Here is a 15,873-nt window from a genome sequence, read left to right on the forward strand (position 1 = left end):
CACCGATTCCATTACGTTACTCGTCCTCAGTCATGACCTCAGCCTGGTAACTAAATTCCTGCCCTACAGTTTCAATTACAAAAAAAAAAAACAAAAAAAAAACCCATAAGTACAGTATACAAGGGTAATACCACAAAGGAGTAAATTTAGATTACGTTTATACCATCTTACCATTCTATAAAAAGGTACTTAAACTATTTCTTTTGCATATAAAGAGATTAGAATATTTGGTCAACTGGAAATATTGCTAGGCACAGATGACAGCAACGGCATCAGAAAGTATAATACAAGAATTAAAACAAAAAGCTCAAATGCTGAAGACACGCTATAAGAATGATGGCAGAGCTACATCGGTCTTGGTAATCTCCAATCAGGGGCACGAAGGTGACTCCCGGGAACACCTTCCTACGTGTGGGGTACCCAATAATTGTTCAACTCCTAGCCAAGTATTTAGATATATATATATACACACACGATTTTGACAAGCTGAATGATTCGTCTTCACAAGTGTCCAACAGTGGTTAATTCTGTATTGTGATCAACACTCTTGTGAAGGGCAGAGCCTGTTGGCTTGCGCTATTGGAATGGAATGGAAATTTGGTCTCGGGAACGCTTCCCCACCCAGACCTTTCTGCTTGGTCTGAACGTTACGGACAAAGGATCTTTAACAACTCCCACTTGAAGGTTTGCAGATGGCGATAAACCACGAGCAGATTGGGAAGTGGCACGGAGACACATGATACTACGCAGATTGAGACATTTCACAGGCAGCAGATACGACTGCCTCAAGAGTCAGAGCCCAATATTTTCTTTATCCACTTTGCCAGCTTCACTCGTCCTTCACTACAAGCTGATCCAGTAAGCCAGAGCTCAGGTATTCCCCTCAGCTCTCCCAATCCACTCCCTACGGTTCAGATGTTTTCCCCAAAGAAGTAAAAGGTTTAAGGCACAGGACAGCAGATGCACAGTTAAGGTAGGATCAATGCAACTTATTTTTGTGCTGGGCGAGTTGGGAGCTCCTGTACACCACGCGTTTTGCAAAATCCTGACTCAAAGGCGCTAAAGTGAATTCACACAGTGGTTTTAGGTCTTTCAAGGCATGGATGGGTAAAGAAAATAAAAAAGGCATCAATGTGAAACCTGATAAACGTGTTAGGATCTGCTTTTTGGGGGAGAAGGAGCAGGAAGGGAGGGGAATTTCCCAGAGCAGGTTCCGAAGTGTAAACTTCAACTTGTGATTTTTATTTGAACAGTCAAGATTGTTACCCATCACCGCAAGGTTAGCAATATGAATTAGATTTAATTTTTTTTTTTTTTAAAAACCGGTAAACTGATTTCTCTTTAAAAAAATAAAATCTCTGGTCTTTTAAGGTCACTTCAGCTGCATTTTTAAAGTGGCTTTTTTTCTGGAATGATGGAAGTTGAAACCCTAGCGTTCAGCCTTTTAAGGTCAAGGCTGAACCCCAGAGGTTTTAAGTCAAGTCCATTTTGTCTCCCGCCTTCCAAAGCTTTAAATGGTGGACTTGGAGAAGGACACACGCAGGTGATGGTTCTCACCCAGGTCATGGTTATGGAGGTCAATGAGCGATTGAATGGCTTCTTCCACAGAGCCCATCTGGATCAGAGCCATTTTGCGGTCCTTCCTGACAAGACAGAAGTTCAAGTCACATTCAGTACAGCCTAACTTGATCCAAGTTCTCTTACCTAGCACTCAAGGCCAGCAGAAGATTAATTACCCAGGTAACCACAGTGAACTTTGTTTCATGGAAGAGCACCTATGATATACACACCCCTATCCAAGCTTTGCACTCTGCTGCCTTCGTTTTCTTCACCAACTCATACTCACCATGCACTCAATCCGGAGTTACTCTGAAATTCTTTATTCCAGAGTCAAATACTCAATCAGTGACAATTCTGCTCCCCTTTCACTCAGCCCGAGTTGCAATTTGAGAAGAACTGAGTACTTCTGCCCTTCTCATACTGCAAAGCTCAGAGTAAGGACATGATGTAAGAGAAAACACTTACTGGAAGAATTTGAATCCTTTGACCATCCCACCATTGCTTGAAAACAACATCTTAAGGTCTTCTTCAGTTATTGAAGGTCTGAAACAAACAGTTTTTCCAGTCAAATGTACGTCGACAGACTAAATTAATATCTAAAAACCAATTCTCAGAGCTTTTTCTAGATTCTCTGCCAGCAGCTTCTTGGACTGGAGAAGCTATGAGGGGAACAAGAAGGTGGGAAAGCTTCCCTCCTGCTAGCAGCAAAGAGCTGGCTGCATTTACTCTCATGCTAACAGGGCAAACATTTTCATACTCGGCCATATAGGAAGTCTCCATGCGGGTACTTACGGAATATTGGACAGATGAAGAGTGGCAGAAGGGGGAAAGATGTTCTGGAAATTTTTGGAGCCTGGTTTCTTGAAACGATGTAGAGGAGAATTCCCATAGTCCTTGGTCAGACCTTGGTCTTCCTGTCCCTCGCGAGGGAGCTGTACAGTCTGGTGCTTGGACAGCGTGATACGGATTGGCTTCCCGTGAAGCTTCTGACCATTCAAATGGCTCATGGCTGCAACAGTTAAGGACAGCACTCACTACAGCGGTACTTCAGTTCCGTTCAGACGTTCAAGTCAAGGCTAGAAATCTGTTCTAGTTCTTCCCTGTGCAGACGCTGCATCCCCCAGGAACTGCACGACAGGCACCGTTATTCTGCCTGTATCATTTGTTCTATTTTCCCTCTGGATTATCTTGCACAAGCAAGCCATACCTTTTCCAGAGCTGCCCCAAATCCATGCTACATACGCAGGCAAGCAATTAAGTGCACAGACACACACAGGTTTTGGGTCTTCTTTTTGGGAAGAGAGTACTGATATTAAAGCTTTAATTACCCATTAGGCCTCTTAATGCTAACAGTCTGATACTTTTAAGCTTGCTTACCAAGCTGGGCCTGGTTTCCATCAGCCATCTGCACTAGGGCATTCTCTTTCTTATTAAATAAAATCTTCACCCTCTGCACATCACCATAGACTCCTTCAAAAAGGGAGGAAACAAGAACAGTCTTAGGTAGGGGAAAACACGAAGCCTCATTCAACTTTATTATTAGCTAATCAATCCAACAGCAAAAAAACATTCATTCACAACCAGAACTGATCTCATTCCAACCACGGTTACTTATTCTGCTCTAATTAAGGAAAATTCTTATGTAGCAGAATAATAATGGAACAATACATTAAAGAAAAGATACTGGGTTTCAGCAAAAAGCAAAAATCTTACTGCCAGAAGACTGGACAATTTGGCATGCTATCACAATTTAAAACTCTTATAAAAGACATGCAAAGCAATAAACCATGCATAACTGAACATAAAATAAAGCAAACTAAATTAAATAGCAAACTAAGTAAACAATGTAAAAATGAAATTATGCATTCAAAAAATGGCAAACTGCAAACTGTACATTTCTGAAGTATCAAAAAGTAATCTCAAATAAATGAAAAACAAGGTAATAAAAAGTGTGAATAATAACATACCGAAAAGAATAAAGAGGCATTGGGGTGTAACTCTCTTTAGAGAACAGCAGAGCAAGGCAGCGGAGGGACAGGGAAGAGGTAAGGAATCGAAGGGGAGAGCGAGGTTGCACAAATCGTCCACAACGAGGAAGGGCAGAGTCCCCGCAGGAAATGGCGAAATTGGTTGATGGATGATGAAGTTTTCAAGATGGTTAATATTGAAGGGCAGGTTGGTTTCCGAAGAGCAGGGTTTTTTTTTTTTTTTTTTTTTTGGAAGGGGAATGTTTTTATTTTTTGTTTCAAGCAACAACAGGAAGCAGAAGTACCGTGCAGTCAGTTGGCAAAGAAATTCCGGATCAGGGGAAGAAAAAAAATTCAGGGATGGGGAGAAAAGAAAAAAGTAGCAAAAAACACAGGTCAGTAAATACATAAGGAAATATGTAGTGTTCCATCAGTCAGATTTATAGAATTCTACATACAATAACTCGTTTACAGAAACAGTTAATGGGTTTTACCTAGTGGAACACAATGATAAAGAAAAGGCATTTTTACTTAAGATATACAAAGAAGTAAGAGACAGTATCACAACAGAGTGACTCCGCAGGCTTTAATGTTGACCTAAATTGCAATAGTGGTCCCCAAAATTTGGCTAAAAATTGTTTTCTCTGATTCGAATAATTTTTAAGAAATGGCTTCATGGACAAGTGAAAAAAAAGCCGCTGTGTGTGCTGCTTTAGGTCCAGCGACGGCAGGAAGCAATCCCTACTGCGATACGTCGCTGTAACAGAACAAGGGGAGTCCAGTTCAGGCACCAGTCGCTGCCTTTTGATCCAACGAGCAGCCGTACCCCTGCAAAACCACCCCAGAGGTCTGCTAGAAGCGCTTGCAAGAAAGGAACCGGGTGCCTCACTTGCAAGAGAGATCTATTCTCTTCCACCTCCGCAGCTTGACCTCACCATGCGGAAACCCCAACCTGCTGTTACTCAGCCAGAGGGGCAGGAAAAGCACCTCTGCTCCCAGCACCAACGCTGATTTTGCATGCAGGCAGCCTGCATTCACAGTCCAAGCCCATGCAAGCCGAGGCACACAGACCCCTTCCACTCATCATGGAGAGGAAAAATGAAGCAATTTCAGTTTGCATGATTCCGATTCAGAAAAAGCCTTGCGTGTTATCACAGAGTAGTCACTCCAGAGGAATACTGTCTCTTAACCAACCGCTTGTGGCACAGGTAAGTCTCTACAACACTGATTACACAGGCAATGGAAAAAGTTTCAGGTCTGTTAGTTCACAGCTTCAGTACAAGTATCAAAGTCTCTCTAGCCCAAAGATAAGCTGGATGGATAGTGAAGAGCTCATTAAAAAAAATACAAGGCATGAAATAACTGCTTGCTCCTACTTGAAGGAGAGCTGCGTGCACCGTTCAGGCACTGCTCAGAGCTGCGAGCACGTGCAAATTAAACAGAGGTACAGCACAGCCCCCTCTCCTGCCCCCGCCATCCAGGCAATGCAAAATCATCCCAAGAAACACATGCTTGACTGTATCACACTGGTAGAGAGTAACGATGCCAGCTCTTAATGCTTAAGACTTTTGTTTGAACGGCAAGTCATTGGGCCCAAGCCAGAGGTGACAGCTCCTGGAGTGGCAGAGGAGTTCCTAGGTAGAAAGAGCAACTCATCCAAACCAAAGCTGTATCTCAGCCCCTGCCATTATTTCATGCCCTGGAGAAAACAGTAACGACAGATCAAAAGAATAGTCTGAAATACTGATTCAATTGGTTAATCTCATCAAGCGTTAAATATTTTGACCATTCATCACATCCAGGCTTCCCCTTTGATGCAGAAGAGGTTTGTGGTTACTGACATCACTGTCAGCTCATAGCTTTGCAGAGTGGTGTTGGCTTGTGTGCACAGTCCCACCACTTAAAGTGTTTTTCAGCAGAGACTCATCATGTTCTGCTGCACACACCAGGAGATTCTACACTTTCAATCCAACAGAGCCAAAAGCTGACTGAAAAAAAAAAATCCAAATATACCTGTATCAAATTCCCTCACCAGGCTGTCTTTCATTAAAGAGCATTTTTGGTCAATATTACTTGCTTTCTTTTTAAAGAGACCCAAATAGTTCAACTCACTAAGTTAAGTGGAATTGAAAATGTAAACTGTGAGCTGTTAAGGGGCTAAGGAAAAACTTCCAGGAATTTTGGAAAGGGAAAATGTGCAAGCACATGGCAGAGGAAATACTGCACAGGTACAAAGTCAAGCTGGCAGGGGTCCAGACACTACACAGAAAGAGCAAAGGTCAGAACGAACTCTCTCTGTAGTTCTGAATTAATGTATTAAAAACTAGAACATGCTCAGGAAAAGAAAGAATGGACATGACTGTTCTGTGACCCAAACAACACTGGTCCATGGGGATGGCAGGGAGACTCCAAATAACAGAGGGAGCAAGGGACAGGCATTGTAGTCTTTATGGGACAAGAGCAGGCAGGCAGCATCCTTGGCTTTGAACCAAAGAAGAGCAAGGCTTTAATTTGAGACGGACTTTCTCATTTCCCTTCAGCAACTAGAGTACTGGTCTGCTTTGAGTTTTAGAGCTGGCAGAGCACATCATCTGCTCTTCTAGTTTTGCCGTTTCCTTTAGGATACAGTAGGATTTCACTTTCAATGAGTTTCAGCACAATCTGTGTTCAGAAAGTGAAAGCAGAGGTAACAGGAAGGAGAAAGAAGTAAAGTTAGGACTCCACTAACCTCAGGATTCAGATTGCTAACCAGCAGAACAGAGTTCCCTGCCCCAGCGAGGCCGGGAATGGCAATCCGTCCTGCTGCAGCCGCTGCAGCTGCTGCTGATGGGATAGCCAAAGGAGCTAGTGCTCCATGAACATTTGGAACTGTCAGGCCTGGAAATTAAAGAATATTAACCAGTAAAGAGATTAACAGCACGTACTCTAGTGTATTCGCTGCACCAGAAGGGAGAACAGCACACCTTCCGTAGCATGCAAGTTAACCATCCAAAACACAGTGACCATGAATTCCAAGAGCAAGAGGAGCCTCCAATTCTGGTGCCGCAGGAAATGTTTTAATTTCTAATGGTATTTGCTCTTGCAGTGCCTGGTGCTTCAGGGGTGCCTCTCGGCACTACCTTGTTGACTACAATATTTTGCGTGTTTCACAAGAAGCGGAATCAGCACAAAGCCTCAGCTCTGCTGGTGCAGGAAAGGTGCCACAAACGGTGCATTTGTAAGGGTCTTTCCAACCAGTGCATGCCAAAACCACTTTGTTCTTTAACCATGCATGTAACAACCCGATAGCGTACACTACCACCAGCTAATCTCTTCTTGAATGAACAAACATATAGGTTTTATTTAAAGGCATTTCCAGGCTGCTCACACTTCACTGTATCAGCCCTCCAAAGGGAAGAGCTTTGAGTTCAAGAAAATCACGGGTGGCCCGTTAAGTGAAATGGCTTCTCCAAGAGGCATTGCCTGTTCCCCAACAGGGCAGGACACTAACAGAACGTTAAGGGTTCAACTGCTTGATCTGTGCTTGTTTGTCACAAGCAAGGGAACTCCATCAAGTTACAAGAAAGTCAACATAGCTTGGCATGTTATGAAAAACAAAGCAAAAATGGTTTTTGCACCCCACACATGTTCAGCACCTAAAACCTAAGCCTTCAACCTCAGACACTTCACTACTTGTAAGGAACAGTAATTTGTGACCTGCAGTATGGGCTGTAAACGTCACAGGGCAACTGTGACAGTGTAGGTAATCAGTCCCTGTTTAAACACTAGTTTTGCTCAAATATTTAGAGAAAAATGGACAGGGATTCCTTGCTTCTGACCACATTTACAGAACTCAGAGCAAGTTCCCAACCTCTGCAACTACATGAGGAAATTAAAAATACAAAAAATTTCATCTCCTACCCTATCTCCCCCAGTTATTTCAAATACTGCCTTTACTGTCTCTCCCACCCTGCTACTCCTATTTCCCTCTTGTCACTGGGATATTGCCCAGCCAGAGGCCCTACAGCTGCACTCGCATTTGTACTTGAGATCACGTACTGAAACACCATCCCCTTCCGTGCCTAAAAGTCCCACCCCAACAAAAAGAATCACTACTTAGCTTTAAAACATCAAGAAGCTTCAGCAACAGAAAACCTATATAAAAATTCAACTTACGAAATACAGTACCTGCAGCCTGAGGAATTGCAAAGGTAGGAGGAAAGCCAGCTCCCGCATATGGAGAAGCGGAAATTATTCCTGGGGCACCTGGGAAAGATACATACATGATCCAACACCCAATAGCAAGAAGACTCTATAGACTGAGCTGGAATGCCTTGATGCATCCTTCAATATAAGTATTCAGCTGAAAGCTAAACCCCAAAGCAAAAAGTAATTCAAAAATGCCTTGTTTGTAATTTCCTGAAGCTCAGCATTACAATAACCACTCCTCCTCCAGCTGCTGTTCTGAAACAGCTATTAGGATATCGCTGTTGACCAGAACAACAGCTAGCAGCTCCTGTAGCTGTTTAACCACAACACAGTTTTCGAAGTCTAGGTTACACCACCCCAAACTATCGCTGAGCCCATACTGTAGGCAAAACAGCAGATGGCACTACAAGTACAGACAGCTGGAAAACCTCAAACAGTCCTCGCCCAAATGGGGAAGGGCTTTCCAAAGCACAGCACACACCCACACCCCTATGTTCCTACTATTATTTTGCACTAGTCTGACCCAGTGGTTCCCAAATTGTCCTCATTAGTCACACTCTATTCCAAATTTTGTATGACCAAATACACCAGGCTCACATCCCCTCCCCTTCCTCAGCTGACAGATAGATCAGTTACGTTTATCCTGCTCCCACTGCAAGAATTCTCACCAAAAGCAGCTGCCATGGTCTGATCGAGGGAGGGCTGGTTATCCCCGGAAGGTAGGTCTGGTCGCGTATAATCTCTGCTCTTATCATTATTGTATTTTACATTGAGACTTGTGAGCTTTGAGAAATCTATGCGCAGTGTGCAACAGGCATTGTAGATATTCTGTCCATCTAAAGACTGCAAGGAAACAAACCAGTCTTCACCCAAGATGCATTTACACTACGATCACAGCAACAAATCTCTGAAGAGAGGAGGTGTTACATCGCCCCAGGAACCCACATGCACCTTCAGGTAGAGCAGGTATCTTGCTTTGTGTGGGGAAAGCACTGCTTCATTCTATCCCCTTCAGGCTTCAGCCCAGTCAGCCGTGCCACTTTCGGTGGGGAAAGTCCCTCCCACTCGCCCCCGTCACCAGCCATTAACACCCCCATAAACCCAATACGACCACCAAATACTCCAAAACATTAGTTTCTAACATTGATCCTAGATTAATAAAAGCAAGCCTAAAAGTTAAAGTAACTCAGGTGTTCAGCGCTGCAAGCACACTACTTACCAGTTTGGCATGCTGAGCGCTCACTGGGTCAGCATATTGTAACAGCGCCTGAAACTGGTTGTTCTTTGTGAACGTAATTATCTTCAAGACTGTACCAAATTTGGAAAAAATCTGCAAGATAATATTTGTACATCTTGTTATCTCTTTTCCAGTAAGTTAACTGCATCTCGATCCCCGTTATTAGAAGCAGAAACAACACAAGTTATCCTTGCACCTTGTTAGCTTGCCCACTGGAAAATTCAAGGTTTTAAACTAGTGTGGGCATTGCTTAACTCGCATCACGGCATCAGACCAGAAAAACAGCAGGGTGACCAAGTTTTTGTTTGTTATGAATTCTTACACAGAAAGATGCACATACACCTTCACAAACGGGAACTTCTCTGAGGATTTCAGGACTCTGAAATGCAGTCAAGTTTGCATTTTAAACATGGAGATTAAGTTAAGCAACCACAGCAGGAACTTTCCAAATAGGCAACTGCCTAAGTAACTCCCGGACACTGTCTTTGTCTCCCCCTGCCCTCGCACAAGGACATGTAGCAGCTGCTTCTGCTAAATCCTAAAGAGAACTTGAAGAGCTGTCTTGAAAACAAATATTTGTCCCTCACACTGAATCAGATTGCCATCCAATTAAAATGGACCAGCAATCTAATCTCTAGAAATTAAAGTCTGTCCAGATTGGCACCAAAAATAGAAGAATCTCGTGTAGGTGTCAGGGTCTCCAGAAAGCAGAAATGTTCAGACTGTGAATCACACAGATAAAAAGCACGTGCTGTTAGAATGCGGACACTGCAAATACAATTCACTGTTTGTTGCTGCCCTGTCCTCCAGGAAAATCTTCAAGAAGCTGCGGTGACGTTTTACCTGATGCAGAACATCTAGAGTGACAGGGTAGAAGAGATTCTCAACAATGATCCTCAGGACAGGGCTCTGGCCAGCTATCGCCATTCCTGCATCCACTGCTGCAGCAGAGGCTGACAGCGCTAGGTTTCCAGACTGAACGGAGTTCACCGCTTGCAGAGCTGCTTGGGCACGCTGCAGAACGAAACATTCTGTTAGACCAACACTTCTGCTTGCAAAAACGGACACGCAGCTTTTTTTTTTTTTTGAGCTTCCTATCTGCAAACTACTGGCAGAACAACAGACAGCAATTTACTGTTCCTAAGACTGAGAATGTAGTGGCCTTCGCACGTTTTAAACGTGGACAATACAGACTGCCCCCATCAGCAAGAGCAGTGCAAAACCACAAACTGAATAAAATATGAAGTAGTTATGCTACTGCTAGAGCCTTGCTCAGCAACTACCATGTGCAAAGTTATCCCACTGTTCAGAAAAAAGGAAAAAACGAGGCTTTTCTGGGGTGAAATACCATCTCCAGAATAGTGCAGAAGCTGGCAAGGTGGAAAGCTTAATGCCCATCTCCCATAGGGATGCAGGAGTGAAAACTGACTCAGTTTTCCTGCAGAGTCCCCCTCACGCATATAACACTGATGTGCTCACTGATGCACATCAGATTCTGCCTTTGTTGGATGCACCCAGCAGCAGCCTTTCAGCTGCACAGCATCAGATGCTCTGATCCTCAGGAAAGTCAGCCTGAAAAGTGAGCGGAGACAAACTGGACGTACTGGGCAGCCACCCCTGATAAGGAGGCACGAGTAACTTGAACTTCTTTCCAGTGTTCCTGTCCTGAAAGATTGCCAGGAGCAGCTGAGCCAGAAAAGGGAACTTTTTACGCTGTGCAGAGCATATCTTGCACAGGAACTCCACCCAGCCCAAAGCCTTAAGAGCGGCTGTGCTCAAGTGCCGCCCTCCTCAAAACTAGCACTTACCAGCAACAGATTGCACTCTACTGCAGACACAAGTCTTGCCCTGTCAGAGCTTCACTTCATAGGTATCTTCCAAATGTTAAAACAAACATCCTAAAGCAAGGACGTTAATCAAGTGTTTGGACAGGTATTCAGTTACTGTTTCTAACTGAAGAGTGCTGAAAGACCATTTCTCACGACCTCTATTCGCTAGGCACTGTCTTCCCCTGATATTAAGGCAGTTTTTGCAGCTCATTTAACGGCCTGATTTAACTTTGGATAAAAGCGATTACAGGAATCCTCATTCCATAAGCTGGAAGCTAGCACGCTCTGTTAGCACTTTGATAGTTAAACCAAACCTCAAAACCCTCCCAGGCCTACAGCAGCAGCACAAATCGACGCAGCAGCAGAACTGTCTATCCCTCCCACCGGTGTGACAATGTAAAGAACAAACTAACTGCTTGGTTTGGAGAGTTGTCCGTCTTGAGCTCCTTGTGGTTGGAGAACTGGATATAGATGGGCTGGCTTCGGAGAACTGGAGTGACTGTGGTGTAGTAGTTGACCATGGTGTTGGCTGCCTCCTCTGTATTCATTTCTATGAAAGCCTGCGCAGAAGTCAAACCCAACATTGCAACGTTATCAAAGCAACTCGCACTAGGAACCAGCATTAACACCTGATGGCATTACACGATCGATGATTTCAGGAGGAACTTCCAGTTGAATTTTATTTGATCTTCACCACCACATTTAGATGCAAGTTTCTGTACACAGCACTGTTTCACTGACTGTACGTAGAACACGAGGTGTCCCTGCTCACTGCAGGGGGGTTGGACTAGATGACCTCTCGGGGTCCCTGCCAACCCCAAACATTCTATGATGATCTTCACTGTCCAAACTGACTACGCAACATTTCAGTCTCATCCCAAGAGCCCCCATGCCACACACTTAGGAAGCTGGCAGTGACAGCAGTGTCTGCAGGACCACAAGAATACAGCACTAATCCAGACTCCTAACACTTCTATCACGCAGCTCTCTGTGCCTCTCTACAGAGCAGTAAAGCCCACTCACTGCTCCGTACCTTTAGGGTCTTCTCTACTTCAAAACAGAGACGTAAGGGACCGCAGCAAGTCACTGCATTAAGTACTTACATATAATCACACCATGCAATATATCAGAGGCGCATTTTCATAATTAAGATTAAAGACACGGTATTTTAAGCAATGATTAAAGTTGGCTTGCTTTTTTACTCCTTAATTTGTAAGACAATTTTAGTTACCAAATTAGTGCACACCTTCTGCATTACCCAAGAGTGTGCTAGCTTTACCCAGCTAATTTATTGTATCTGTAAAGGTGTCCTTAATATGCGAAGTTACCCTGGTGGTTACTCAACTGTCAAGCCAGCTTGAGTGAAAAAGGCCAACTCATGTCACTGCTGTCCAAATAATTCATCTGGTCTGTAATTTAAAAGCCAGGCATAACGCTAATTATAAGTGACACCCTGTAATTATGGACTTAGCTCCTCGTACAGTCTGAAAATAGTATTTTCTGCAGCTCATGGGATAATCATGGAGAAGTAAAATAATAGTATGCAGAAGTTATTGACTCCTAATACGTGACAGTTGTTTAAACAACTCTGATCTGGTTTGCTAATGACCAACTCATCAAGTCTTTGACATAATCCCCGCTTTCAATTACACAGACAATACCTGATTTTTGCCTTTCAACATTAGAAGATTGGTGACCTTGCCGAAAGGTAAGCCCAAAGAAATGACCTCTGCCTCCGTGACGTCGCTGGGGAGTTTACGGACGTGGATCACTCGGGATGGGACCCCAGCACTTCTACTATCGCCTTTGAATTTTTTGCTGTCGTTTCCATTAGCTGTAAAAAGCAAGAGTTACTGCTCATTAGAGTGGGCTTGAAAGAATACACACGCACTTACCACTTTTGACATCGGGCTGTGCTCCCCATACACTTACTACTCCATTAGACAGAGCTTCCGTAGTCTAATTTAACTGGAGTCTGGAGTTGCGTGGGTTTCTCTTTCTCTTCCCAAGTTACATTACACAAGTGACACAGCTGAACGCCACTGCAATGGAATCAAGCTCCCCAGTGGCAGCTTTGCAGGGTGTTTACAGTACACACCCTCCCACATTTCTACTTTGTGTGGGTCTGAGCCACTAATCCTAGACGGCTGCTTTACTCCTTTTCATGTTGACTGGTATCCTTGGCAGTGAGGTGGTTTGAAGGGGACATCTTAAAGCAAGTGATATTAAAACAAATATGAACCAAGAAGTCACTTTGGATCAGCCGGATTCTACACAAGGTAAAGCCTGCCAGCAGCACAGCACCAGAGACACGACCTGATGCAGGCAGGCAGGGAGGGGACTGGACCTGAAGGGACTCGAAAGACCACGGTAGCTCAAAGCAAGGCAATTCAAGGCACTGACAAGCAGAGAGGGCAAAGTTCTGGCCTGAGCACCCAAGGATGCAGTCTCGGGTGGGATTACTAACCTCCAGATGGTGTAAGGCTTTCAATAGCAGCGAGCTACTACACACAGCCAGAGTAACCTACGGGATATTCACTCGTGCTCCAAGTACAGCAGTTTACAGCAAAACCTGCACGTTCTAATCCTGTAAAACCATTTCAGCAACTACCCTGCAGCAATTGTATTCGGTCTGCTGACCTTTTAAGGGCACAGGGCAGCAGTTTATTATTCAGCACCTTCTTACAAAAGGCCTAATATGTACCGAAATGAAGATACTTTAAAATAAGTGGGAAAAAACAGAGCTCCTCATAGTATTGGCAATATTTATCAATCGCTGTTCTTTTTGATAGGTACTATTACCTGCAGAAGAAGAGTTGCTGCTCATGATAAAGGGTCCGTTAGTAACACAAGTAGAGAAAAGCTCGTCAGATCCCCGCTGGAAAAGAAAAGACGAAAGGTAAACCGACAGCATTTTTACTAAGCTCTATTCAGGTACACCTAAAGCAAAACAATTGAGATTTAAGGCATAGAGAAGCTGAACAGAAGTGTAAGTGAAAATATACTGACAGTAGGCAGTGAACCTCACCTCCACCATAAATTAAATATAAGTGAGATCCAATTTAGTAACCGAGTAGTGCTATCCAGTATCTCTCTTCAGTTACGCATTAGGCATCTTAGGAGCTGAAGCATTGCTGAATTGCCTGAAGCCACTAAACGCAGCGCCACGTGCCAATGTTCACCTTCTCCTGTTGTACCTAACGAACAGATTCCTGACATTTCCATTCTTTCTGGGTAAGCTAGAACAGCAAAACAGAGAAGCCTCCAGCATTCACCAAGAGGACAGAATATTTTACTGTAGGTTACCAGGACTAAGGAAGTCTTAAGCAAAACGCACGTTATCAGAAGCTGGCCAAAACTGTGAGTGTGAGGCTGAGCAGTTATGAACCAGAGATGTGTATTTTCCAGTTAGAAGCAGAAGATGCAACCTGGAGAAATTGAGACCTGAGAGAAATGGATCTCTTCCCCTCCCTACCCCCAAACAGGGCAGATCAGAAAAGTAAAGCTACGAGAGAAAAAAAGCTACTTTTCAAATTTTACAGCAGAAATAGGCCCACATATAACAATTTGGATGCTGGCACAAGACAGTCTGATCACTGGTTTGCTGCTCTCTGGCCACAATCCCCAGAAGAGCAGCAGCCTCTAGGACAGCAGCCCCAGAGCCTCCGTAAGTGCGTTTAGTCACAAGAGACCAGCGTTCTAAAGCAGAGACACCCGAGTGCCACAGGTACCAAGCTGTAAATCCCACCCTCCGCTGCCCCTTGCACTGCGTGAAGCCAACACAGCTGCTTGCAAGACAAGAAGCCGCAAGCAGCTCAGCATATCCCAACATCTCGGTTCCTCCGTGTTTCTCACTGCAGCACCGTGCATTTCAACTTACGGAGGAAGAAAACATGTGACAAGAAATTCTAAAGCAAGCTGTTCCTACTAGAATTAAGACTGCCTAAGCCAAGTGGCGTCGCAGAATCATAGCAATGCATTTAGCCTAGACTTCTAGCAGCCGCAGGTATAATTCCATCTATCCACACAGTTCCTGAACTGCAGGAGCCTGGCGCGTCTCCATTCCCAGCACATAAAGCTGGCCGGACCTATGGAACACATTACTGCATGCGATGTATGTGGTTCAATTCCTTACAGCATTCCCTGGAAAGTCACCCCAATCACCTCAACTGACCAAGCCTCGTCTAAGCCAAGAAGAAGGCATCAAAACCACTACCAAGACAAAAGCAGGCAAGAATACGAATTACTACTTAGCACAATCTATACTTACATACAACACAGCTTAAAATCAGTGTGGCTTAATTTCAGACAAGTTACACAGAAGACTTCAAATCCCACGGTAAACTGAGCAAACACGGCAACAGAAATCTAACACATAAAAGCATTTTCTCATCATTTTCTACGTTACTCTTACAAAGAAATGCCCCACTAAAGGCTTTCATCAACAGGAAAAAAAACAGACAGCGCTCAGCCCTGCCCTGGCCAACTGCCCCTCATCTCGATGGAAACCTACCCCGTGCACCCCAGACACTCTATCTTCCACCATGCCCCGTATCTGGTGGCACCCGCGGTAACAATATCTGCACGCCAACAGCAGCTCTCAGCTCGGCCTCCCCAGCAAACAGCCTGGAGAAGAGAAGTAGGTCACACCAGAAGCCCCGCAACACTGAATTACAGACACAGGTTTTGCTTTTTTTTTTTTTCCTTTCCCCCTCAAATCTTGAATTTCTTGTTTGACTGCTCACTGCCAGCTCTTCAGAGACGGGCTGAAGGACTTTGATGTCCTGAATACAAGAATTAGGCCAGCCCACAGTTCCTGGGCTGCTGCTGGTCACCTGCAAGCGCTGACCAGGTTCCACAAAGGCTGCTGGGCACCCAGCGAGGTCTCCTCCTAATAGGGTGTAGTAATTAGGAATAGGCCTTTTAACAGCTGTTGTAATTAGCACTTGGATTCCCGAGTCCAGCAAGAGGCAAGCTACTCTGGGAGCTATCAGACTGAGCCCATCCTTTTGATGACTCAAATGAACGCATAATTCCAAGGCTGAAAAGCCCCACCAGTTCCAGTTTACTATACGAATGCGCTGGTGCCTGA

General features: G+C 44.3%; 1 protein-coding gene across 1 annotated transcript in view; it reads right to left on the reverse strand.

The window, feature by feature from the left end:
- Positions 1-201: 201 nt before the first annotated feature.
- Positions 202-15,873, reverse strand: part of PTBP1 (polypyrimidine tract binding protein 1) — a 27,882-nt gene continuing 12,210 nt past the window's right edge. Inside the window, exons 3-15 of the mRNA XM_035899607.1 lie at positions 13,584-13,659; positions 12,443-12,615; positions 11,195-11,341; positions 9,796-9,966; positions 8,935-9,045; positions 8,384-8,558; positions 7,695-7,772; positions 6,256-6,404; positions 3,528-3,561; positions 2,938-3,030; positions 2,353-2,569; positions 2,026-2,103; positions 202-1,643 (exon numbers count right to left, since the gene is read on the reverse strand). Coding sequence (XP_035755500.1) covers positions 1,511-1,643; positions 2,026-2,103; positions 2,353-2,569; positions 2,938-3,030; positions 3,528-3,561; positions 6,256-6,404; positions 7,695-7,772; positions 8,384-8,558; positions 8,935-9,045; positions 9,796-9,966; positions 11,195-11,341; positions 12,443-12,615; positions 13,584-13,659 — 1,635 coding nt within the window. The 3' untranslated portion in view covers positions 202-1,510. The remainder of the gene's footprint in view (positions 1,644-2,025; positions 2,104-2,352; positions 2,570-2,937; positions 3,031-3,527; positions 3,562-6,255; positions 6,405-7,694; positions 7,773-8,383; positions 8,559-8,934; positions 9,046-9,795; positions 9,967-11,194; positions 11,342-12,442; positions 12,616-13,583; positions 13,660-15,873) is intronic.

The sequence above is a fragment of the Egretta garzetta genome, unplaced genomic scaffold (assembly GCF_000687185.1).
Source record: "Egretta garzetta isolate BGI_Z169 unplaced genomic scaffold, ASM68718v1 scaffold261, whole genome shotgun sequence".
Taxonomy (NCBI): domain Eukaryota; kingdom Metazoa; phylum Chordata; class Aves; order Pelecaniformes; family Ardeidae; genus Egretta; species Egretta garzetta.